Source organism: Eutrigla gurnardus (assembly GCF_963514095.1).
Source record: "Eutrigla gurnardus genome assembly, chromosome: 21".
NCBI classification, from domain to species: domain Eukaryota; kingdom Metazoa; phylum Chordata; class Actinopteri; order Perciformes; family Triglidae; genus Eutrigla; species Eutrigla gurnardus.
In genome coordinates this window covers 15064159-15089701 of record NC_139932.1, presented here as the reverse complement: position 1 = coordinate 15089701, position 25543 = coordinate 15064159, and the positions used below count along the sequence as shown (strand labels likewise).

The following is a 25543-nucleotide window of genomic DNA, read 5'->3' as shown; positions in this document are numbered from 1 at the left end:
GGCACATCGTCCTCTGCTGCATTGGAAATTATCTCCTCATGTATTTGACGTTTTGTTCAATGAAATTATGCAAGTAAGCAGGTTACGACGTCGACTTGATGGCGGAATGTGGGATTCAGTTGAGCGGTTTGTTCTGTTCGGTTAAACAATTTCACCATCAAGACGCTCTCAGACTCGTTACGGAGACCCGTGGGGCTCCGCTATCTCCGTATCTCCGGCTGTAGAAACTGGCATGATGGGTAATTGGTTGTAAATTATTTATTGCACAAACACAAGCCGATGATAATGCCTTTTGATCGATAGCAACATAAGTATCATTTTGAGATTGGGCCCTCATTGATTTAAACAAATAAAAACATTTGATTTGTTGTTACAAGTTACTCAGGAAGTTACTTTTTACGTATTACTCCTTTAAAAAGTAATAATATTAATGTATTTATCACTTGGTATCCAAAGTAATTACTTTACTATTATGTCATTACTTTTGCTGTCTTTTATTAACAATTTGAACTTGACGTTTCTGCACAATCATCATAGCTTGAGAGACATTTTAAAAGATTGGGTTGTTTCTGAAAGTCAAATATAATTCCTCTGACATTTTCGGCTGCCTCCTAACAAGGTTGCGTAAGCTAAGTAAAATAATTTCACAGTGACTTACACGCATGAGGAATGGAGTTGAGCAGTTTTGGAAAGAGTTTAATTAGCTCTGCGATATTTCTCAGCTGTTGGTCGCCCTATGGAGTACATCCACATGCACGACCTTAACGTTTAGCACGGTGGGAGTGAATATCAAGGAAGGCATATCCGTCACACTCCTACTGCGACCCAACTTTGCTCAGATGTCAAGTAGCGAATGCATAGAACTGTACACAACAAAAACTCCTCTCTCTTAAAAAATGAAATAGTATTCTACACTTCCTGTTTGGTGTTCGTGCCAATCTGCACCTGGATATTCCAGACGATTTCAGTTATTTTTATTCCTTCCTATATGTGCCTCTTCTTCTTCTTCTTCCCTCCTGGCTTTCCTGCACCTGAGGCAGGAGATTGCGATATCTCTGCAGCCGCGAGGTGGGCAGGGAGGTGCGTTATCGCTGTTGACACACTTTAAGGAGGGAACCACACATGCACAAGCGACACACACATACAGGTACTGCGTCGCACAGATAAACTCTCCTACGCGGTGTATCTCGGGGGCAGAGGAGAAACAAACACACCCTGGGAATGACAGAAAATACAGTTTCACATTGTATACTCGGCCATGTGTATGTTTGCTACAGTGTTGCTGGTTGCCAGGTTATCTCCTCCTTCATCATTATCTCCCACGCTCTCGCTCATAAATCTGTGTGCTGATAGCGCTTGCTGATGCATATTCATAACGCCACCGCCTAAATATTCATGAGCAAATGTCTGGCCAAACGGCTTCCTCTGCCAGAATAGTGAAATATAAGACACAGTTTGCCGTTTTTATGTGCTTGTTTTCGCTGCTGTTTGGGGCGACGGGTGGGGAGTTTTGGAGGAGTTGATGTATTTGCGTGTCTGAGGGAGAATTATGGGCGCCGAAGTTTTTACAGACGACTTCACGGAGGGTTCCCACTTGAGTTTTTCTTTTTTCTTCTCCAAAAATTGTCCAGGGGCCGGCAGTTGAAGGTGAAAAACGAGCGCAGTGACAACTTTTGATGGGTTTATTTTGCAAACACGGTGCACATACATCAACTGTTACAACAATAAATGACATATTACCATGCAAATTAGAGCTGTGTCACTACCACCTTTTTTTATGTATTTCTTTTTTTTTTTTTAACAACCAAAACAAAATAGTAAACTTTATGCATTTTCAGTTGGAATGAAGTGCCCCTCTGAAACCTTTCAGTTTGTTTTTATTGAACAGTGTTGAGTCGATTCTGCTTCGGATAGCTAACTTTATTTTTAATGCTTTCTGTTCACTCGAGTGCTGTTTGTGCATTCCAAGTACAAACATCTATTTCTGCAGGAGAAAAAAGCGCAATCAGAGGTAACGTGACCCCGTTCTCTCTGAGTCTCAGACAGCGGGAAGTAGACAAAAGACGTCGGAGATAAACAAAAGAACAATACATCTAAGAAGGGGTGTTTTCTCCTTTCATTTATTCACCTCCGTTATTCTCCGGATGAATAACTCGACGGCAGATTGATGGCAGACGTAGAGAACGGCTGGTGAGGAATACTAGATAGTGTTTGCTACAAAGGTAAGTCCGTCACCGTGCACGGACATTTAAATGTGATGCCTAGAATGACATTTAAACCTCACTTAAAGCAAGAATCCGCTTTTCAACCTTTATCTTCCCGTCTTTAACATTCGGTATAATGATCGGTACGAGAGTGAGTGAGCACCTCGGAGTGCGAGACATCGCAAACTACGACGCTAGTCGTCGTAACCTTCTACTTCGGCTCTTCCTCTTTTTGTTACAACATCCTGGATATTGATAAATGAGCGCCTTTTAGCAAACCTCATGATTCAAGCTTAGCTGAGGAAAATGGCTGGGCTTATAAAAATTGGGGTAACTGCTTAGTAACCCAATTATGTATGCTGTGCAAAAAAAAAGAAAAGAAAGAAGGCCTTAAGGGAATTCCTCCATTAATGGCCTCATCCTTACTGATGCTTAATATACCGTGAGTTTTCTATTTCTTGCACTCTCCTTTTACTTCCGCCTCCAAAAATAAGTGTAATGTATACAACACTGTCATTTACCCTTGTTTATAATTCATTGACTGTAATTAAGCTACTGTAACAACTGCTGTAAATTACCGATTATGCTTTTACAGGAGTGTCTGTAAATCCACAGGGAGTTCTGCTCGGACAGTAAGTACTGTGATTCAGTGTTGGTCGACACGGCGTCATAAATAGTCAGTTGATGGGGGCATAAGCTGAGTTTAAAGTCATGCTAGCCCTCAATAATGGGCATTGCTTATTGCTACTTCACAAGTATGACATGTGGCGTTTCTGCAAACGGTTGAATGTGGACGTTTCTTAACAAAAAAGCATTAATGTGTCATAGATTATTAAGTTACAGCCTTGTATCACACTTTAAGAAAGAAAGCTCGCTATATGACACTTGCTCTGACCGAATACAACATCGTTCACATTCTATGAAATCCTGCGATCAGCGTTTTCATATTCATCTGATGCGTCTGTGCTCACCTTAAATATGAGTTTAATGAGTTTAATCATAGTCTAGTGTAGCTTTGTCAGCACATTTTCTTGAGTTTGTACCGTTAGCTCAGTTAGCACCGTTAGCTACAAGCAGCCGGCTCAGCCGTGTTGAGAGCTGTTGAGAAGAAATCAAAATGCATATCTGGCACCTCAATTCATTTTCAGACAGAAGGATTTAATATGAAGCTTTTTTTCCAGTATTTTTTTTTTTGCAGAGGAGAAATCACATTAAATGCATCTTATTATTCAAAGCACTGTGTGGTGGGGATTTTTTTTTAAAAAAAAGCAATGCATGTAAGTGCATCAGCATCTGACTCTGCTGCTGTTTAGAAGTCAGATGACCTTTCTAGTCAAACTAGTGCTTTTAAACTGCATTATACTCCATTATACTGAGCTCATACTGAGAACCCTCTGTGGGCTGGTAGGAGATCAGCAAATGTTCAGTCGCTGCTGAGAGAATGAAATGTGACCTTCCTCTCGAAAATCTCGAAAGTCACTCTCACCATCACAAGGCCGCGTGGTATAATTTTGTTATCACACCAGCAGCGCACACACGCAGCTCCTCATATTTGTGTGACGACGACAAAAATGCTTGGCAGCTTGTCCGTCTGACATCCCATCCCCCCCTCAGCCGGCATCATACAGACTTAAATTATTCATCTGTGGACCATGAAACAGCAGAGGGAACAAATATCTTTCTTCCTCTCGTTGGCATCTTTCAATCAGACGGCGTTCCTGAGTAATTCGGTTTCCAACCAGCCGAAAATCTGTCGCAGTCGCTGCCACGCGGCTCTGAGGGAGCGTAGCCTGTGTGTGTGTGTGTGTGTGTGTGTGTGTGTGGGAATGAAAGCCACCCTCTACAATGGGCCGACATGAGATGAGCTATGTGCTTCGTGCGGCGTGCAGTTGTCTCATTGTCAGTCAGTCAGCTGTATGAGGCATTATTGCGATGATTAGGGGAAAAGGCCTTTTGTGCAGATGAGAGAATCATCTCTATTCAGCTCATTTGAAAGATGGGGGAGTTGGAGAGCAAGAGAGGACATGTACGGACTGATACGTCTGGCTGATGACCACACAGTTTTTTTTTTCTTCTACCTGCCTCCTCACACGTCTTCCGCTCAATCTCGCCCTGATTTTCCCTTTGCCACGTTAGAGATTCCCCTTCTCTCCGTCCATCATCTCTCTCTTTCTCCTGACACAGTGACACGACACACATGGAAGCACAAATTGCAAACTTTGAAGTCTGAAGAAAGTGGCAGCTGCTTGATTTCTCGCCGTCCGCCCGGCTTTTGTTTGGCACCTTAACTTTTATGGGAATTCGATGGGGGTGGGTTAGCGTTTCCCTACCTGTCAAGCTTTGCTATTCTCACGTGAAACATGCAATTTACAGTGATAACGGTGGCAGATTTGGAATTCTCAGTTACATGACGGAGGTAGACGAAAGCAGACTTTTCATTTACAGCCGGTGATCTAGATCGGTTGGAATGACTATAAAGCCAAATGACAACTGATGTTGGCTCTGCCGTAGCTAGCTAGCTAATTAAGTTATCATGGGTTGGCTGGAAGCCGCATGTTTTCGCTTGAAGTTTTTCTTTTCCGGGTGACTTTTTTTTAAAAACAAGAATCTTGTTAAATATGCACTCGTGTGAATCTGTGCTGAAAGATTGAGGCTAAAGCTGCGTGTCCCAGCCAAAACAAAAAAAAGCAACACTTCCTCCCCAAATCCAATAACTTGTCAGAGTTGCTAATCTTAGATAGCATCCAGGACCGGCATCCAACGACAGCTCTTTGGCTTAGGAAGTAACACTAGCTTGTAGGTGGTGTCTCTTTAAATACACATTTTAACCACCCAAATCCTAATTTGACATAATGTGTTGTCTACATACAGAATAAGGCTGCAGAATATGTTATGCAATATGACAAAATAAAGGAATATCCACTCTGAATTCTGTATACTACATTTTAAAGTTAAATCTGGTGCACTTTGCGTCTAGACACTAGATAAAAGATGTGCTCCTGTAAAGAAATGAGTCACATTAGTTGTTTGGATATGAATGGTGATGACACAGCAAAAAAAAAAATATATATATGATGCTGCTATGCCGGGAGCCCCATCTTCCTCCGCAGGGAGAGATGGTGCAGCGAGCCCTAAATCCCCGGGTCTTGGAAGCTGTGAGCTTTGAGAGAGTGGTGCTGTAGAGCTCATGGTCTGAGCCAGCTTCAGGACGGGCCGTTCCAAGTCAACCTCCCATAGCCTGTCGAGCCACACATGGAGGAAATGTAGCCCACGTGATTTGTCCTCCACAGAGCGGCTGTCTAGGATTTGGGAGTTGAATTCCCCCAACTGTTGCATGTCTACCTCAACTGTACTTGATGATGATGAAGGTGATGACGATGATGCAAGTTTCCTTCTGCGTCAAGCAGCAAAAAGTCAATTTGCGGACATCACACTTCCTGCACGGCATCTCCATGACGATGCTGGAACAATATCTCGAGAAATGCTAATGCAAATACAAAATAGCAGACCTTTTTAAAAATGTTTTATGCAACGCTCACAGCTAATTGGAAGCCCGCTTGGAACCGTTCACCTGGAAAGCGGCCAAAATCCGAGGCCCATCAGCGAGAGTGGGGCTTCTGATGGGTCGCATCTCCGGTAGCCTCTCCCCCAGTTGTGCTTACAGCCTCCTTTTTCCCCCTGGGACCAAAAAATATTATCTTTTAACCTGTTGTGGCTGCCAATTTCCTCCAGCTTACTGTGCATTCTGGGTTCTGGCAGCGTTGCTACCTCTTGTTTTTTTTTATCACCTGAAAGACTTTTTTAAATGCCTTACGCTGATACTTTTGGAATTGCCCAGTGTTTCCTCTGCCTGCACCAGATGTGTGTTTTCCTTTCTTATAAAAACAGGGGAGCACTCTTCCATTCGCTGTGTTGTTGCACTTTTCTGTAGACCTCTACTCCCCTCTCTTTTGAAGACTGCAGTTATAGTAAATTAGAAATGCCCTTGCATCCACGCTGCCTGCTGGAGCTGTTTTTTTCTGGGCTGGAAGTACGGGGTTTCTTCATATATTGACACTTTGCCTTTAAATAATTAAACGCACAACCGTTATCCCTCCTTCACTCTGCCTGCTTGGGTCACCGTCTCCAGCCAACTGGATTTTCTCATGCAGCCTCATGCATATTGAAAGGCGACGAAGGCGGAAATAGCCTCCTGTACATCGACACGACGACTAACGTTCAAGTGTTTGTGATGCACTCTGACAGGTATTTCATCCCAGGCAGAAATATACAAATAGAACAGAATAAGGCTCCAGCAGCTTTTTTTCCCCCGCTGTCATCATCCCGCCATAATAAATCAGGTTCAACTGTTAATGGGGATCTAGACATGGTTAAATATGCCTTTTTGTACTCGCTCCAAGGACAGAAACGACATGAACGCAGCAGCTGTTTTGTTGATTTTAATTCGTTCTTTAAGGATCCTTGTCTTCCAACAGCAACATTTAGAGGCAGTAGACTGATTGGTACAACACTCTTCTCCAACCTTCCTCATATTACCTCTTGAGTCTAAAGCAGAACCTGCCGCCGGGGCAGCTCCTGCGCCTCGTACACTGGAGCTCTAGGATGAACAGTTCATTTTGAAATGATGAGATTTCGGCAGCGTGGATACGGCAATAAGACAATCTCTGAATCCCATAAAAGAGTGCTTTATTGCTAAGGATAACTGTAACTACAAGCCGACCCACACCGCCCTCGCTGATCTTATTATATGCAGTCTGCAATGTTCCCCTTTGGCTTGTAAAATCAAATGGATCATCGTCTGAAATTGGCATTGACGTATACTTAAGCTACATAATACCTTGAAGGAAGCCCTATCATTTCATAGAGGGCCTTTATGACAGTTTGGTGCCTGTGTGTTGGATATTCATATTCTTGGTTTGTTTACGCGGAGGACAAACATGTAAAGTGGCAAAAAGCGGCTGAAGAAAAGCAGATTTGGGGACGCTCGTTAAAAGAAAGGCGATCAGATCGGAAGACGGATCGGACCGGGACGAGGCAGGCGGACGGAGCGATGTGTGTACGTTTTGTGTCTTTATGCCCCAGCTGAGCCTCGGCGGAGCTGCAGCACAGAGGCCGAGTTAAATGGCGGAGGGGGGAGATTAAAGGCAGCGCCGGGGCCCGCAGCCTCTGTATTCAATCACCGTTCTCTCCCACACGCCTCCGCCTGCATGCTGATGGAGCTGCGGTGAAAGGAGCCATGCACCCTGCACAAGTGCACAGGGAGTGATCTCAGATTCTTAGCCTGTCATTAACCAAGAAAGTGCCAGATTAATGTCACAAAATCATGTTAATAATGTTAAATATTCATCTTTAACATGGATGATAATACCTGTGTGTGTTAATGAGACTGTTTCATTCTTTTCACTTAAAAAAACGGAAGCAGGATTTGTGCTCGTCTGTCGAGATGTTTCCCGCTGTAGATGCTTCTGGCGTAGCAACAGATTTATTTATAGTTCAGTGTATAGTTTCACCTGTTGATTGTTGTGGCACCACCAAACCACCAGGTGGATGTTTGAGTTCAAGGTTTCCCTCGATTATAAACGGGTTATTTCCCAGGAATGCAGAATTCATTGCCATAAAGTGAGTTTGATTTCAAAACAGAATTAAATCATCTCAAATACTCTATTATTTCAGCAAAAGCTCCTCTTAAAGATACAGTTATCATTGCCTTTTGTATCAAGTGTTCATTTTTTCCATTTAATCTAAGCAATATTTTGCCACACAGCTGATCTGTAAACTGCCATTTTAGCATAAAAGGAAATTAAAACAGTTCATCCAGCTTTATTACTGCCATGAATAGTTGTTCATAGTGTTGATTAAATGTTTTTACTTATGATATTCTAGAGTATCTGCAGACACAGGAAAATATATGCTAAAATCAAATATTCTCCCTGGAAAATGGTGAAATGGTAACAGATTATTGAAGAGAATTCTCAATTTCCGGTATGTCACCCTCGTGTCCTATACTCTCAGGTCACATCGTGCATCATTTACATACCTGACTTGATTATATTTCCATTGCTTTTTTTCCCATCCATTTTGAACCTTGAAAGCAAAAAAAATGGCCTTGCAGGATCTCAAAAGTATGAATTTGTCAACCAAGAAAAAGGAGAAAAACGCCGAAGTCTTTCTTCAAGTTGTTCCATTTTTTAATCTTCCCTACCGACAAGAATGTGCAGCATAAAAAACACGAGCAGCTCGACCCCCGACTAGTCACCGTGGTCACTGCGGTCACCATGGTCACCGTGTCTGCAGACCTCGTAGCCCAGAGCTGCAGTTCCATTTTTGAAGAGTTGCACTTCGGCTCTGTTGGGGCCCCGAGCAGCGCTGCGGAGCAGAAACATAAGTCCAACACTCTTCCTGTTTGCTGCGTTTCCTCCTGGCCATCACCGTAGCTCCGAATGAGCCGGAGAGGCTGTAAATAGTGGATGTCCTGCCACCTGCTGAGTGCTTCTGTGGAAGAGAAACCAGGAAAATAGCATTCGTTTTGAGAAAAATAAAGCGCAAACACAAAGAAAGTAGTGAAATGGCGACTACAGTTAAGCTGCATGAAATACGTGTGCACATGGTACACACAGATGCTTTATTATAGATTTTCACACATTAGAGCCCTGATCAGGAGCCTAACGGTGTCTGACAAACCTTTCCATTGCCCCCCCAAGGGTGCATACGGAGAGAAATTATTGGATTTTCACACGTTAACTCGGCTCTTCCGTCCCCAACATCACAGCAACATTTAAGGGACTTCACCTCATCATCGTTGCCCTGTTGTTATGCATCCTCTAGGGGAGGAAAATGTGCTTAATTGCAGTGGTGGGCGTGCGTATGCGCTTAAGTTTTTCCTTGTGTTACCAAGGGTTACCGGGGTCATTTGTTTTCTCTCTTCTCCCGCCGTTTTAATTGATGATTGTTCATTGTTTCACGCCAACACCCTGTTATTAAGCGGAGTTCATTATTCTAAAACACTAACGCTGGGGAAAAGAGGGCGTCTCGTGGGGAAAGACCATTCTTTCTGTTCTTTGCACAAGGTCACGGGAGAAAAGAGGGTCCCTCGCTTCATTATGAAAACCCTATTAAGCTACACGGGTGCTCGGTTGAATTTATTTTAATCATATGTCGATGTATCTCGGAGCCCTCCGTATTCTGATTGGAACTGAAGGAAAGGAGGGGGCATCCTAGGACGTTAGAAGGTGAGGTCTTCGTCTGAGGTTCTCAGAAACACAGCGATTTAAAATTTGATATGATTATAAAATAGTCATATTTTTTTGTCAATGAAGTGATATTCGGTGCTATTCACCCAAAATCTAGGATACTCCATGAGTCTGTTAAATATCCATGCACCACTGTCGAATAAAGGCAAAGGAGGAAAATGGGGTCATGACCCGCCAAGTCTTCCTTTTTTCATGGATGTGTTTTGCTGCTCTTGACTGATTCAAGCAGTCTTTTGTCCTCTTGTCCTTTTGCACAGCCAGAGAGAAGTGCTTACATTTACATGTTTGGCTTCCCTTTATTTCTAGCTGCACAAACCTTTCTCTTTTGCAGCTTCATTCGTATTTGCCAAACATCACCAGACCTTAAGGATTGTTGCATTTGTCTCCAACTAAGGGGGTCTGTGATTGGATGACAGGTGATACCCATGGCGTGATCAGGACCTTTGTATTTCTGTTGAATCAGATCTAGGATCTGTGAGGGCGATCAGAGTAGAGCATCAGTCAATATATGGGACAAGTAAATGTCCTGTTTGGGACAAACATAGGGGACAGTTGGCAACCCTAAGCACAGCGTAGCTAAATGCTAACATCTGCATGCTAACATGTGCACCACACCATAGTGTTGGACACATTTTAAAAAAAAGCTCTTTGTCATCCTGTGTGCTCGTTGTCTTGTGCTTTAGAATGACATTTTGAGGACATGATAGATGATAGATTATTATTTCCATGAAACGTGTAGGAGGTAGAAAGAATGCAGTGTGTGTGTGTGTGTGTTATGTCTGAGGGAGAGGGGGACGGAGGTTGCGGTTATATTTGGCATTTTTATGCTGCGTTTGTGCTTCTAGTCTTTTCTAAGTGCATGTTTATGGTTTGCATGTGTGTTATATGTGTGATAGTGCTGCTGTGTGCTCGCCCGATGCATTTTCGGGGAGAAAAAAAAAGAAGGGGGGGCCAGAAAGGGAACATCAAATCACTTTTCAGAGTGGCTCCGCAAAGCAGAGCTCAGACAAGCTTGCTTCACCCAAAATAGATTGGCCAGACCACAGCTCTCTCTCTCTCTCTCTCTCTCATCATGATGAGACAGTGCTCCCGATGAGGATTGTCTCCATAACTTTCTCTGATTCATGGCAGCATAGGCAGGGTATTAATAATTTCAGGACCGGCTCCATGATGAGTTTTTGGTCAAATTAATGTCGAGGTGGTCTGAAGTTTGATTTGATTATTTTCTAACTGCTACCTCCTGCAATATTCAAGATGGTGGACCACCCCCCTATATTGTCCCTTATTGGCTTTGTTTAAGCAGTAAAATGAGATAATCAATATCTGTCACACATGTCAGTTCATCCAATATGATGCTGAGCATGGAAACAGATTCTGCTTTCACATTTTTTTGCTGTTTTTCTGTGTATGTGGTATAATATTTGTTCAGAAAGCCGCTGCCCCCAACAAAGAACTTGTTGTTTTTACGATTTGTCTTTTGTACAGCTAAAACAAGAGTAGCAGATTTTGTGACCTACAGATGGAACCAGGCTAGCTTTTCCCCTCGTTTCCATGCCGACTGAGCGCACCAGCAGCCGACTCCAGCTTCAAATCGAACAGATACCAAATTGGCAATCTTTTACCAGAATGTCAAACTGTGCCTTACAAACTAGGAATAGGTGTTGTAGGAAACATGTGGCCCTAAACCCCTACTGTGCTCACTGAACCATCAAATGTAACCTGATCAGATTTTCTTTAAATCATCTTGTCCTGTAAAAAAAAAAAAATCAAGGACAAACTGCTTTCAATTAGAGACAATGTCCAGACTATAAACTATATGTAAGTGGTCTGATTCATAAGTCTCCTCTCACGGGTCTTCTTTGAGATTTCATCCAGGCCCCCTACATCATCCGTCTTGTACCTAAAGATGTCATTTCGTCAGCTCCGCTCTCTCCTCCTCGTTACATCACACGCTGTTCATCTGGCTCGCTCAGCCTCCGATTAGGCTCGTTAAAAGGATTCATTTAAAAACTAGCCTGCCAGGCCTCGGGGTAGAGGGATGACATCCAGGTTCAACTAATGCAGCGTTTGGATCCAGAATGCGGTTTTCAGACTGGCAGTCTTGGCGCCGGACTATTCTCGCTCTCTCTCTCTCGTTCCGAACAGCTGTAGCGTGCTGGAGAGATATAGAATTTTAGTCTGGCATCGCCGTAACGCGTGCACACGTGCACGTTCCGTCTCCTCCAGCGGAACAGATGTAACGCCGGTTTCCAACCACGGCGAGCTGCCGTGTAGTGTTTCTGGGTTAAGTGCTGAATATGTGTAAAAGGAACGTTTTGGTTTTGGAAGGCTTCGGCCATTACATGCATCATTTTGATGTTTTAGAAAAGGAGCGTGTCCATGCTTCGCTATCATTCTCATTCATATTGAGCCGCAGCCAGCAGTCAGCTCCTCGGAGACACTGTGACAATATTGTTTGCTTAAAACACCAATAAATATGTTATATTTCAGCGTTTCTTCACCTTACACGGCATATTTTTTTTAGCCCCGGCAGCGAGATCACAGCACTCTAAGGAGGCCAATGTGAGTTCACTCGGTTCGCTCAAACCACGCTGGTCTGGCTTTGAGAAGCAACATTGCTCCTACGGCCTTTTATGGAGCAAATCTACAATCTGATTGAAAATGAGACAAGATGTTATTATTAGTCTTATTACACCGCCTCACAAACAACACCCAAAGGCAGTTTGGATTGGCAGGCACAAATCCTCCACTAGTTTTGAACAATGGAGTCCCCCAGGGGTGTGTGCTCGGCCCCCTCTTGTTCACGCTGTACCACGACTGCAACCGCTGACACGAAGACAACTCCGCTGTGAAGCGAGAGAGGAAACCAGTGGAGCTGATGTGGAATAAGTGAACAAGTTCTTGGGACTCAGCAACAAAAATCAAATGTCTAAAATGTAACATTTTAATCTGAAGACTGGTCTAGAACTGAATCAAAACATTGCCATGTAGTTACACTGATAGTAGAAAAGCAAATGTGTGTTTTCACTCTTAAGTACAAAAAATATACTTTCTTGCTCCAGACCTGCTGTGTTGATATAACATCAGCAAACATTTCTTTCCCACTTTTTTGGGGGGGAGGAGGGGCTGTGAGCCCTCATATTTCTCACATAAGCTGCAACAAGCATTACTGTAAAAATGAGGGCTAATTAAAAACTCATTCCGCAGTTCTTCAGTGAATTTCATGGCGGAACGCGTTTCGTGTCAAATTTGGAAAGGACACTGGAAAATACATTTGGAAATAGCTTTCCCTTGTGCAGCACAGTGTGCGATCCCAGCATGACTCCAGCAATGCAGATTTTCAAAGAAAGAAAAAAAAGCTGCTCGTTCCAAGCGTCAACTACACATTTATTAAAAATATCTAAGCATTTCATTGAGCAGATTGAGACTCCAAGGAGACACATTCTGTTCCATCGGGATGTCTTTAGCAGCACAAATGGGAATGATTTTAAAATTTGAGCCTTATGGGTAAAACATACAAGAGGGAAAAGGGAAAATGTCATGTCGCCCCTTGTTGAAGCCGTGCTGGACATTTGTCAAATGGCTGTACGGCAGAGCGATTGAAATGCGCTGAGGAGAAATAATAAAGCATGGGAGCATGTCAATAACATTACGTTGTATTAAGCCTCACGCTCTGCCACATGAATCCATCTTCTTGCCACAGTCGGAGCTTTCATTTCACTCTACAGTGGCCACACATACATTTTAATCAGCCATTTGGCTGGCCAAGCCGACAACTGCTCGACAACAGAAGCTGATAAGGGTGATGATAAATCATAGCCCTGCTGGTACAAGCTTTGGGTTTGTTTCTGCGAACACCTGCCAGTTTTTTCCCCCCTACTATTCATGAGGCTATTCCAGGAAATAGGATTACCCATTTTTCTCTCTTCGCAGTCCAATTTCTTCGTGTGAAGAAATGGATGTATGTGATTTTTTAATTCTGAGATATTTTTTTGGGGGACCAAACGTGTCCGCCGTCATGTTGTCTTGAAAACACCTTGTCGGAGCTGCGAGTGCTGTAATATTTTCTTACCTCTTCTGCAGATCCCTCTAGGGCAACAGAAAAAGGAATACTATCTTGTGTTGGAGGAGCTTCGGTTCAGTTTTTTGCTATGTTTAATTGTGCCACGTGGTATCCATGGCTCTGCGCTCTGCAGGCTGAGCCGTGGGGACGCTCGGAGCAATTTGTTTTAGCAAAGAAGGAACCGACTCCTGCTTTATTGTGGAACTGAGACCAGCTTGTCCTCAAGTTCTCTCACATAATATTTGGAAAGACTGCAAATCACCTAGAATGCTTGAAGCCAAAACTTATTTAAAACTCTAATTCTCTTTAACAAGTCTCCACAGACTCTTGCCTCTATCATCCCAAATACACCTTTAATTTTGAACAAAAAGAAGGGCACAATATGTTCATTCTGTTTGGGGAAATTTAATTGATGATCAAGACAAGATAAACCCACACCTCAGGGATATATTATACAGTTTTGGGATGTATAAACACATTGATTTGAATTAATAGCACTGCTCCAATATTGAGTACAATCTTTTTTTACCTTCGGGAGCAGCTTGGTGCGAGGGAGGGCAAAACTGGTCTGTAGTTGGGCTGATGGGTCGGTTCACCCCTTTGGTCCAGACTAAAGCATCTCAATAGCTATTGGGTATATTGCCATTACATTTAGTACTCATGCATATATGGTTCTCAGTGGATGACCATGATTGAAACATCTCAACTGATTGATTTGGCACCAGTGCTTTGCAACAGAATCCACTGTTCATTGAGGCTACATGCTAACGTTTTGCCGATCCTCTGATATTTCTTCCTGCGTCACCCTGAGGTTGACATTAGTGGGTTTTAGTCAAACTAATGGAGGGAATGCCATGAAATTTACAGGCATTGATGTTCCCCTCAGGATGAGTTGTAATAACTTTGGTGACCTTTCTAAGCTAGCATGGCCGTTAGACTTTTAGTCTTTGACGAATTTTCTTCTTTAAAGCATGCTAGCTCCGAGTGGCACTTGTTGGTTTGCCATGTGCCATACAAATTAGTTAAAGAATTTCGACAACAATTTGAACATTTGGAAGATGTGTTGCCAAACGGCAGAATAAACATAAATGTCACCTGCTGACATATTTCAATGAAACCTCCTTTCCTATGTACCTATGTTATGCCAGTAGAGATGCAAGTGAAGTATGAAACGAGGCAGGGTGGAATTTTATTTTTATACTGAGTTTGAATTAGAAGATTATTCATCAGTCAGTGGAACTGTATAGAAGACAACATACATTTCAAGACAACAGCATGAAAATACAATTAATTCTGTTTCTCTGCAGCTACAGCTGTGACAGTATAAGCAAGGCCCGTGTTTGTTGTTCCTCTTCCTTGACTCGATGGAGCTCATTAATTGCCTACATTCTATCAGAGAATCGCGACGTCAAATCAGCCCGTCTTTGAGCTTGTTGACTTCACACATGGTACTTCAGTGCCACAGCGATTCCGCTATTGCATAAGACACACACACACACAAAAAAAAGTATTTTTCCGCTTCTCGCAATTGAAGAGCTCCAAAGGAGAATGAACTGACAAAGAGAAGAAGGGAGAAGAAAGGCAGCGAGGAGATGATCCGCAGAGGTGGTGGGTGGGGTTGGGACGCAGGAAGTTAACGCGTGCACAACGTACACGCATGATTCGGATAACGCACACGCTTACATGACAAGTCATTATCCGGCATCACCCGGAGAAGACGGGGGAAAGTTGCAAGAGGGAGTTAAGCGAGAAGGCGTGAAGGAGAAAGGAATCAAGCGGGCAATGTAAAGGAAGAAAGGAGGAAGAGGAGGGAGTTGGTCTCGATCTCCAAAGTGCATGACAGATTGGATTTAGTGGCATGCTACCCGAGTGAAGACATCATATTTCAGAACATTTTTTTATTTTTTTTATCCCTCTTCTACCTCTTAGTAGAGTTGTATTTATAGACACACACATAAGGCTTCAGAGTAGACTACAGTAGAAACGGGGATGACTGAGAATGTGTCTTGATCATTCTACTCCCCATCCAACTCCTATGTGATTAGTTTTCATGGTTTTAACAGGATATGGAGATGGATGTAGGCCAGCTATAGCTCATATCCTTCTGTTTTGCCATTGAAGAGAAGTTATGTTAGATATGGTTACTATGCACATAGACACTTGCCTCTTCTGTGGCCGTGGCCCGCCACGCCGTGCCACTGAATCCTGATGGATCCCTATTACCCCAGGTGTGACCCCCTCGCCGCTCAGTTCATTAATCCAGCCACCCAAGTGTCCGGGACTCCAAGTCCAGATTTAATCACAACTTCCATCCTCTTGCCAATCACAATTAGATCCTGATAAGCCTCTCCAGGAAGGCACCCGAGGGCCTCCACACACAGACAAAGGTTAATTTGCGAGCAGCGAGGGCCTCGCCTGCGAGGCCGGAGGTCACCTGATTGAATACATGGAGCATGTGTGTGTAAGCTTGTGGGGGAGGTTGGGGGCTTGGCTTGGCAGCAATTACAAAGTTCATCAGTATTCATGTGTGTCATTCATGGCTAATGGGTACTTTTCCTTCAAATAGGTGTGCTGATAGGATGTGGCCCCTTAATGAGAAATAGCTTGTGGGTTGTCTTTAGGTAGCTGGAATTTAAAAGTAATTTCCTCATTGTCTTTTTAAAGTCCCGTCACACGTTTGGTCACATCTCTGTGGCTCGGTGCCACAGCGGTGTTGCTCTTTCGGCCTCCGAGCACTTCAACTGGAATTATTCAGGGTTAAGGAACCTGAAAGAGCCCGAGACTCTTCTGACTTAAATGTGGACATTTCAAAACGGTGTCCTCGCATTGCTAATGTGGTTAATGTCAGTGTTTTTATGGGTTCCCGTCATTTGTCTATGCTTTTTAATGTCTTCAATTGGGTCATCAAAGTGAGACTATTTAAATTTTGAATGATGGAATAACATGAATTTTAATGAATTTTTGTCGATTCCTATTGCATTTACCGATTGTTCTTATCCATGCAAATTCTTTATCGATCACAATAGTAAAACAAGCAAATGACTCAAGAGCAACTTACCTAGTCTTGCTTTAACAGATGGGCTGTGTCTAAACTTGAGTTTATATGTTAAAAATTAGAATGAATGCTTTACATAGACAGTTATTAATAATGTGCCCATTGTTATAAAAACTGAACATGTGACAGAATAGTCAACCGAAGGGACCGCCTAGTTCATTTTGCCCTGTTTATGATTGCATCTCTCTGACCTCGCATCCTGTGGTGCAATGTCATTTCCAGGCCAGCTGGCAGCGGGGACATGTGAGATTGTGACGCTGGACAGGGACAGCAGCCAACCGCGGCGGACCATCGCCAGGCAGACGGCCCGCTGTGCCTGTAAGAAGGGCCAGATCGCTGGAACTACAAGAGCCAGACCTGCTTGTGTGGACGGTAAGAGGAGGAGGAGGAAGGGGCGGGGGGATCCCGGCTTAGCGCGCTGTAAGGGGGGCCTCTTCAGTTAAAAACTACTCAAACATGAGTATGTTTTTTCCCCGAGGCTTGTGTGAATTTTCCATTGGATTATGTCATGTTGAAGCACATGGAGAGAGAAAAAAAAGTTAAATGGAAAACTCATCCATTATCTGTAACGGCTTATCCTATTCAGGGATGCGGGGGGCTCGAGCTGATCCCAGCTGACATGGGGGCGCAAAGGCGGGGCACGCCAGTCCATCACGGGGTTGACACATGAGACAAAAGAGCCAATCGTGCAATTTAGAATCATCACATGACCTCACTGGGCAAGGGTGGTTTGTAAGAAGGGAGCTTAAGGTGGAGAAACCTCCAAAGTGGAGCAAAGTGGATCACAGGGCTGCCTTTTGTGGTGTTAGTAAAGCCTGAACAAACCAATTTCCAATACAATCCCCCCCACCAACAGATAGACTCATATTTCATGGAATAGTGACACTATATGTGGCGTAGTATGAACTTCGGCACAGTGTTTTTTGTATTATTATTATTATTATTATTATGATCGTTGTTAGGGTTTAGGGAATAACTTGTTTTTCACTATTTTCTGGCATTTAATAGACCAAACAATCACTTAGGAAAAATATCCTTACGAATTTGATGAATTTGATGATTTCCGTGCTATCTATCTGTACAAGTGGAATCCATTAAGTGGATTTCGGATTGGATAGACCACGTATACTGCACTTCACTTTTCCTGTATGAAATGTAAATATTGTCCCATCAAAACCATGTGACTCCAAAAATTTTTAATTTAAATGATTTATGTGGCTTAAATTAATTCGTTTTTGTAATTCAAGCTCTCTCTTTGGTGATTTTCAAAGGGAAGGTGTTGAAGAGAGAAGTGAGAATTAAAAAAAAAAGCAGAAATATCAACATTGTGTACAGCAGAGGGGAAGAGTCTAATTAGTTGTGCCTTCGGCTTCCTGAGCCTTTTGAATATTTCCTCTCTCAGCATTCTGCCTCCATAGCAGCTCAGACAACGCTGTGACTCTGGCATTTCCTACATTTCTTCATGACATCTTCATTGTCACCCCGCTGTCTCTCAGGATGCCTGTCACCAAGTCTCACACCATGTGACCTCTAGCCCGGGGTGGGATGGGATTCATGTGCACAGGCGACGGCGGGATCAGCAGCTCCGTTACGAAGACCGGCAGTGAAGTCTACCTTTTTAGGATGTCTTGTTTAGCACCGTGATTCAGCTGTGCCTCCACAGCGGTGCGTTCGCTCGGAGGAGCTTCCTGTCTTCGGTGTGCTGTTTGACTGGTTTTGCCTGCTGATCATACAAGGATGAAGGCTTTTGTGTAAGCGGACAGAGGCTTATATAGCGTTTTATGTGTGGCAGAGACAGATGCACATTACATCGCAGATTTTCCTCCAAATTCAATTTCTTCCTTTGGCCAAACTGCTTCACACTGAGATTTGCGCGCTCAACAATCTGATTCTGGAGACTTGACCACACGCCCGCCCACACTGGGAGTCAATTTGCCTCTTTTGCCAGCGAATAAGTTGTATGGGTACTGCATAAATCCGCAGAATCCAGATAAGATCATGGTATTTGTCTCAATGTTGGCTTCGTGGAGCATTGTGGCATCTTTTTACTCCTCTTTTTCTGAAGAGAGCTTAGCTGACTGTTTAGAGGCAGGTGTGATCTGTAGCGCAACAAAAATAAATCTGAAAATGATACCTGAATAGATGTTTTGTCAAAGTATACTGTAGGTATACAGTATATACTATATAGAATCATGACAGTAACACCAGTGCTGTTGTAAAGTTAAGGCCATGTAGGCGAGGGGATTTTATTTCTGCACATTTCACAAGTAAATGAAAATGCTCCAATAAAAGAAACAACAAAACAAAAATGCAGCACGAAACATTTAAATGCAAATTAATCAAGATAAAAACAGAGAAATTAATAACAGTCAGGTAATAATGATAATGTTAATTTGGAGTTAACAGACGACTTGATAGGCCGAGAGGGTTTCTATGGTGATAAACAATTAGTGATTTGTGGTCCTATAATTGAAACTGTTAGTGCTTTGTTTACACAACAGATCATTTCACATTATTGTCCTTTTCAAATCAGAGAAAATAAAAACAATATCTTGGTTTATTTTACATACAACAAACGCTTATACGCTACTCATTATCATTCCCTGTGAATATTTTATTCAGAAGTATCCGGCATAAGCGGCGTGGTGGTTATTGGCACTCCGGCCTTCAGCAGTGCAACCGGGATTACATTTTGAGTGTTCCTGATTACCTCACACAGCTCAGAGACATACAAGTCCACTGGAGACTGTACAGCACATCACTCATAGGTGTGAATGTGATTAGGCTGACTAATTGACACTGGGTGTATTATTATTATTCCATAATCAGGAGGTGTGGTGGTGCATGTATGCAGTTATATAACGTCTATCCACCTCTTTGCATGATGATGAGCTGTAAATTGTAATAAGAAAATTACATTCAGCCAATATTATGACAATCTGTCATTAAATGTATGCAAATGTTGGACTTTAGTTCCCTGTTTGCAGTGTACCACCACTAGTAGTACACAATTACAAACATTTTACACACTAAAGTGTATGTACTATGCTATAACATTTTAAGGTACTTTTACACTTTACATTCGATTTTCTGCTACTTCATTCATCTGACTTTGCCAGATGAGTTTAACTGCCTTTTATGCTCACTTTGATCGCTTCTACAAACAGTCGGCTATCAAGTGTGGCCTGCCTCCGGATTGGCCGCTATCAATGTCCACAGCAGAGTCCTTCTAAGAGTGAAGATGAATGAAGCTGCTGGTCATGTGCCAACCTGCTAACTGATGTCACCACTGACATTTTCAACATGTTTGTTCCTACCTACTTAAAGACAGCCACCATCGTCCCTCTACCTTCAATAAATCTGCAGTGTCTGGTCAAAACGACTCACCCTCATTCTGATGAAGTGCTTTGAGAATCTGGTTCTCCAGGACATCAAAGACAACCCTGCATTGACCCCTTACATACACCAGAATCAGAATGGTATGTGTTGATTTCAGTTTAGTATTCAACACAATCTCCCCTGTGAAACTGGTTGGATAAACTGGTTATTTGACCTCATCACAAAGGGACCCCCAGGCAGTTCAGATTGGCCGCCACACCTCCTTGACTCCATAGTGTTAAACACCGGAGTCCCCCAGGGCTGTGTGCTCGGCCCCATCCTGTTGATGCCATACGCCCACAACTGCAACCCCCCCTGACATAAAGAGAACTCTGTTATGATTACAAACAATGAGACTTCATAAAGAGAGGATTGTGCAACCCTGTTGTACCATAAAAATGAATCAATCTTTTCATTTTTAGTTCCTTTACCATAAAGATTTAGTTTACCCACCAACCAAGCTACGGCCGCTCCACTGGGCATAGTGCAGAATATAAAGTATACACTATACACAAAATCATTTCATATTTGGCTATGAGAGTTAGACAGGTGCATGTACACAGAGGTACTTCTGTGTGTGCCTGTTTTTCTACCTCAGACATTCATTTACCATTTCCTCCTATATAGTCACATTGTGTCCCATCCAAAAAAAGAACTAAACAAAAACAATGTTTTATTGCTGTTCATATTACAATATCCCTCAGCTTGCTATTATTGCCATGCATTTCAGAGATGCTTGTCTCCTACAAATGCAATCTTATTTGTTTATTCAGACCCGAGCGCTGCTGCTCACTTCGGGGACATCGAAAGAGAGCGAGGGCGAAAGAGAGAGAGAGAGCTGACATAAAAGACCCCAAATGCCACAAATGGGATTTCAATCAGTTTTAATCTACTTGAGTTCTCGAGGTCTGATCTCTGTTGTAATGTGCCTTTGCCTCGGCCGACACAATCCGTGTCCTTCATGCTTCAGACGCCGCGTCTCGTGCATGCGGGATAATCCACAGCTCCGTCGGCGGACTCACCCGGCATCTGGGACAGCGTGCGGAAAATGAAAACGGAGACGGCTGTAGTGCCGTTGATCCTGAAAAGTCACCGTTGTTGTCCGTTCCCCCCCCCCGTTCCCCAGACGCTCTCGCTTTGAGGAGTTGAACATGGTAGATAAGCATCGACGTGATAAGCTTTTCCATAGCTGAGCTGTTTGATGCACGTGTCCACAAGGAAAGCAGCTTGGACAAAAGATCTCTGCATCAACTGCATCTGCCTTTGACCCTTCCATCCTTCCTTTTTCCTCTCTGCTTTACTTTCTCACTGTCCTTACTTTATCTCTTTGATGGCTATACCTATTTGAAGCCGGTATCGCAGCCTAGTGTTGTACACCCTCTCTCTATCTGCAATTTCATGCTCTTGAGCCTTTTTACCTCACATGTGCTTGATGACTTTTAAGAGAGCTCATATCGGTTCTTATTAGGAGGATGAGAGTGTAAGAGAGGCTATTAGAGAGAGTCAGAGAGTAACCCACTTGTGCCGGCTGCATGAAAGAGGGACAGATCTGTAGACGTGGAGGTGCTTGTCGAGGGTCACCGGTTGTGGTTGCGGCTGTGATGGCTCAGCGGGGGAGGTCCTGCCTGAGGTGAAGGTGTTTGTCTTTGGTCTGCTTTTTGCCGGTGTGCTGACAATAATGAAAGCCTCAAAGGTGACCGGCTTCGAGAGACTGAACCGACAGATAAAAGAGTGTGTACAAGAGAGAAAATGAAACACGGACACACATTTCCCTTTAAGTAAAGTTCATGCTTATTTCTACTTCACTACATTTCAAAAACACAACGTAACACCTTCATAGCAGTTGCTTATTGACACACCCAGCAATTAATTAGCAACCTTATCATTGATTTGAAGTCGTGTTTCTGGTCATTTGGTGAATTTAAGTCCAAATGTCTCTTTTAGCTCTCCACCATCTTCTCAGGTAAATGTCTGGCGTTTTAGCTACTAAATGCTCTGCTATGTTCAGCCTTTAGGGGCTAGCATGTCCATCTGTAGTTTTTGCTTTTGAAAATGAGGAACTAGGAGAGGGAGTGAACCAAAGCAATTCAATTGTGGGATAGATTCAGGATATACTCTTTTTATAGGTTCATAAATACCCCCCATTTCATATTGTTCCTTGATACACTGCTATTATGAAAATCAAATTTTTAGCAGCTTTAGTCAACAACTCTGTCATTGGAATGATAATTTCTTACCTGTTTTGAATGCAGTCTCAAGTATTATCTAAAGGGTATAATTTTCACAATTCTTGGGCAGCAATTTGTCTTATTCTGTAGACTTTCCATTTTTTAGGCAATTAACTGACTTTTTCAAGAGAATTTTTAAGAAGAAAATAATGATTAACCTGCCCTACAATATAGTTAGCATTTACCTTGAGAAACTACAATGGTAAAAGGTGCTTTACTTATATTTAGCTGACAACACTTTTGGAAGCTTTTGATTTTCAGAATTTAGCTTGTAGTGGAATTTTCCCCAGTGTGGTATTGCAACTTTGACTTAAGTAAAGGGTCTAGAAGGATCGGTTTGCACATAACTTGCATTGTCATATCTGTAATGCTGCATTGCAAGCTATGAAAATGCCCCTCATTCTATTAGATGCACATCCCTGAGTTGCACAAGCGGAATAGTTTCAGTGAATCAAGCGGTGATAGAGACAACAGTATGCGTCAGGCTCTGTCTCTGGGCTATTAGACAGTACCAGAGCTCCAATCACACTGCATCAGGCCACTGGTTTGATTTGATCCAGCGAGGAGCGGCGGGGGCCGCGGCCTGTTGGGGAAACATGTCATCGCCTCTCCGGCAGCCAGTTAGCAAGCTAGCCGCTACCGCAGCGCCGTCCAGAGGGACCAGGACTGGAAAGAGATGGTTCACTGGTGAATCTGTAATGTCCCCCTCTCTCTTTTAGCCTTTTTCTTTCCGTTTTACACACACACACACACACATGCATGGCGAAGACTGATGACCACGGGCTGCAGCCTTGTCAAATAGAGAGGAGGGGAAGAGGGCAGGCAGATGGGGGACTGCAGCCCGAGGGGGGTTGTTTCTCCTTGGGTGTGCTGGTTTGGAGGCTATAGCCTCTTAACTGGAGCGGGACACAAATTTCATGATCGCATCCAGCACACACAACCCACATTTGTATTTTGCATCCTGTCTTTTCTTCTTCTAACTGGCACCATCGACAGAATACAACTCTCCTGCTCCAGAAATCTCCAATTTATAATTCAGTATTGCTTAAATATCTGGCATGAGAATAGATATTTCACTTGCAGTTTGACTGCTATTCTTGTGCTAAAATGAACCATTTCCTTTATAATCGTATAAAAAGTTTTGCTTGGCCACCACTTTGTCTTTCAGTTTTCCTCACATCAGAAATAAATTCGTAAAAAAGGGCAATCGCGTCCAAATAGTACGTTATCAATTTGGCATCAGTCTGTTTTAAATTGAGCCAGTATCTGTGTTTTTATGAGGCATAAACTAATCCATCAGCATCCTGTGGGCTTTTGTGTTGGTAAATGCTTTTTACCAAATAACATGAATTGAAATAACTCCAGTTATCCGGTGATAGAAAAATAAAAGACAAAAAGACAATATCGTAGGCAAAACAACAAAAGGAAACTACTGGATACTGAAATAGAAACGCTGCAACAGCTCAGTTTGAATAAACGTGAAATGGGTATTTAATACTATTTGTAGAAAATAAATTGCTTTTAATTAGTTAGTTACGTTGCTTTGTTTTGGGGTCAATTTAGCTTTTTTTTACATCTTATGACGCAGGCAAGTAATTTGGTAACATCACTGTTTTTTCCGTTATTTGTTTTAAAGCAGCAGGAGCTCAGAACTAAAGATGTCAAATAAGAGTTGCTGTTGTTCATAACTCTTATCTCCTTCCTCGGCTCAGAACATTATTGGGGAAGATTGTTCCAACTCAAGCCATTACATATTGTGCAAGAGACTGTTTTTATGATTCGTTTCTCTTTCACCCTTCTCTTTTTGGGCTCTCTGAATTTTTGGGGGGAAATATTAATGCGGAGCTCTCCCTCCAGAGTGACTGATATCAAAACAGCCTCTTTGTGGGTTTACACGCACAGAAATAGTGAGCCGGCTTGTGTTCTGCAGCATGACAAGCAGAAAATATAATACAAAGAAAAGCTTGTGTTTTCCCCGCAGGGTGAAAGGAGCTGACGAGTGGCGCGCATTAGCATAAAAATAATGCAAAGTGTCTGCTCTGGCTTTCACTCGGTGGCAGACTTACAGTAAGTTTTCCATCCATTAACCTTGCATTATGGTGCTTTATAGCCCTCCTTGCTGCTGAATTCTCCAAATAATAAAAATCCATTTCATGGTTCTTTTTTTTTTAAATCACATTTATTTTTTAAGGATAACTTCACAAAATATATACACTGGGTGTGTATTACTAGAGACTTCAAATGGCTCGTAAGCAAACATATTGAATCACGTCTTACTTTGATGCACACAGCCATTTTTGCAAAAACAGATTGCTGCCATTCCTTTTTTTCCCCCCGAACTGATGGATGTTAGCGCGGCCAAAGATGAATAAGTAGTCCGCTGGATGTATGTGTGCAGGAGTGATTCCATATGCATACATTGACTGTAAATATTTAATATCCCAGATGATAGAGCTCATACAGATGCCGTAATACATCCAGGCGAGTGCCATTACGCTCTTTCTTAATGAAGCTGTATTATCCACGCATCCTTCTGCCCTGGAAAAAAAAAACCCGTCGCAGTCCCGCGTTCATAAATCTGCGAGCGCTAAGGTGATGAAGTAGACCCAGGTGTTCCGAGTTTCTGAGTTGATGATAACGTCAGAGGTTATTGATGCCCCATTGTTGTGCATCACGCTCTCTGTGTTTTATTATAATTAATCTGGGTTGAATGCGAAAAGAGGCCGATAAAGTCCCCTTAAAAAGTGCTTGATAAGCATATGTTAATGTAATGAAAAGCAGTTAAGATACCTGCATTAAGCAATTTCATGCTTTTTTTTCCCAATTTTGATGCCAAAACCTAAAATGCTTGGTGTCGCCAAAGCAATTGTGAGTTGGGGGATAATTTATGTAGAGTTCTGGCCGCGTCGTGCGCTGATTTAACGCCAAATCGTTCAGCTGAAGATCAACTCCGTACTAAGTGTTCATGAAGAGGGATGTTGGCGCGGTAGATTGACTTCATGTCTGGCTTTCAAATGAGCCTTCGGGCCCTCGTGTTGAAGTATTACGGCGCTCTGCGTGGAGCGGGGGATTCTCGTCGAGGCCAGCGCACCAATCACTCGGTAAACCCATCAGAGTCATCCCAACATCTCAGCCGTGTAAATCCTCAAGAGCTAATATGTCTCAGCTCGGCTGTCACTCACTCCCGCCTTGTCTTTTACATCCCCACGGAAAAACACGCATACGCACATGCATTTATACTCCAAAGATGAAATAAGTATGTGAATACATTAAAAAGCATCTCTTCCCTTTGCTTTGATTTTGTCCAAGTCCTTTTTTCCCCCTCCTCTCTCTCTATATATCTTCATCTCTGACACCTCGTCAGC

The 25543-nt window shown here is 42.9% G+C and overlaps 1 protein-coding gene across 2 annotated transcripts in view; it reads left to right on the top strand.

Moving 5' to 3' along the window:
• LOC311032100 (chemokine-like protein TAFA-5) overlaps positions 1-25543 on the top strand; it is a 116167-nt gene that overhangs the window by 52374 nt on the left and 38250 nt on the right. For both annotated transcript variants that reach the window (XM_084038733.1, XM_084038734.1), the window contains exon 2: positions 16795-16944. In XM_084038733.1, coding sequence (XP_083894859.1) covers positions 16795-16944 — 150 coding nt within the window. The remainder of the gene's footprint in view (positions 1-16794; positions 16945-25543) is intronic.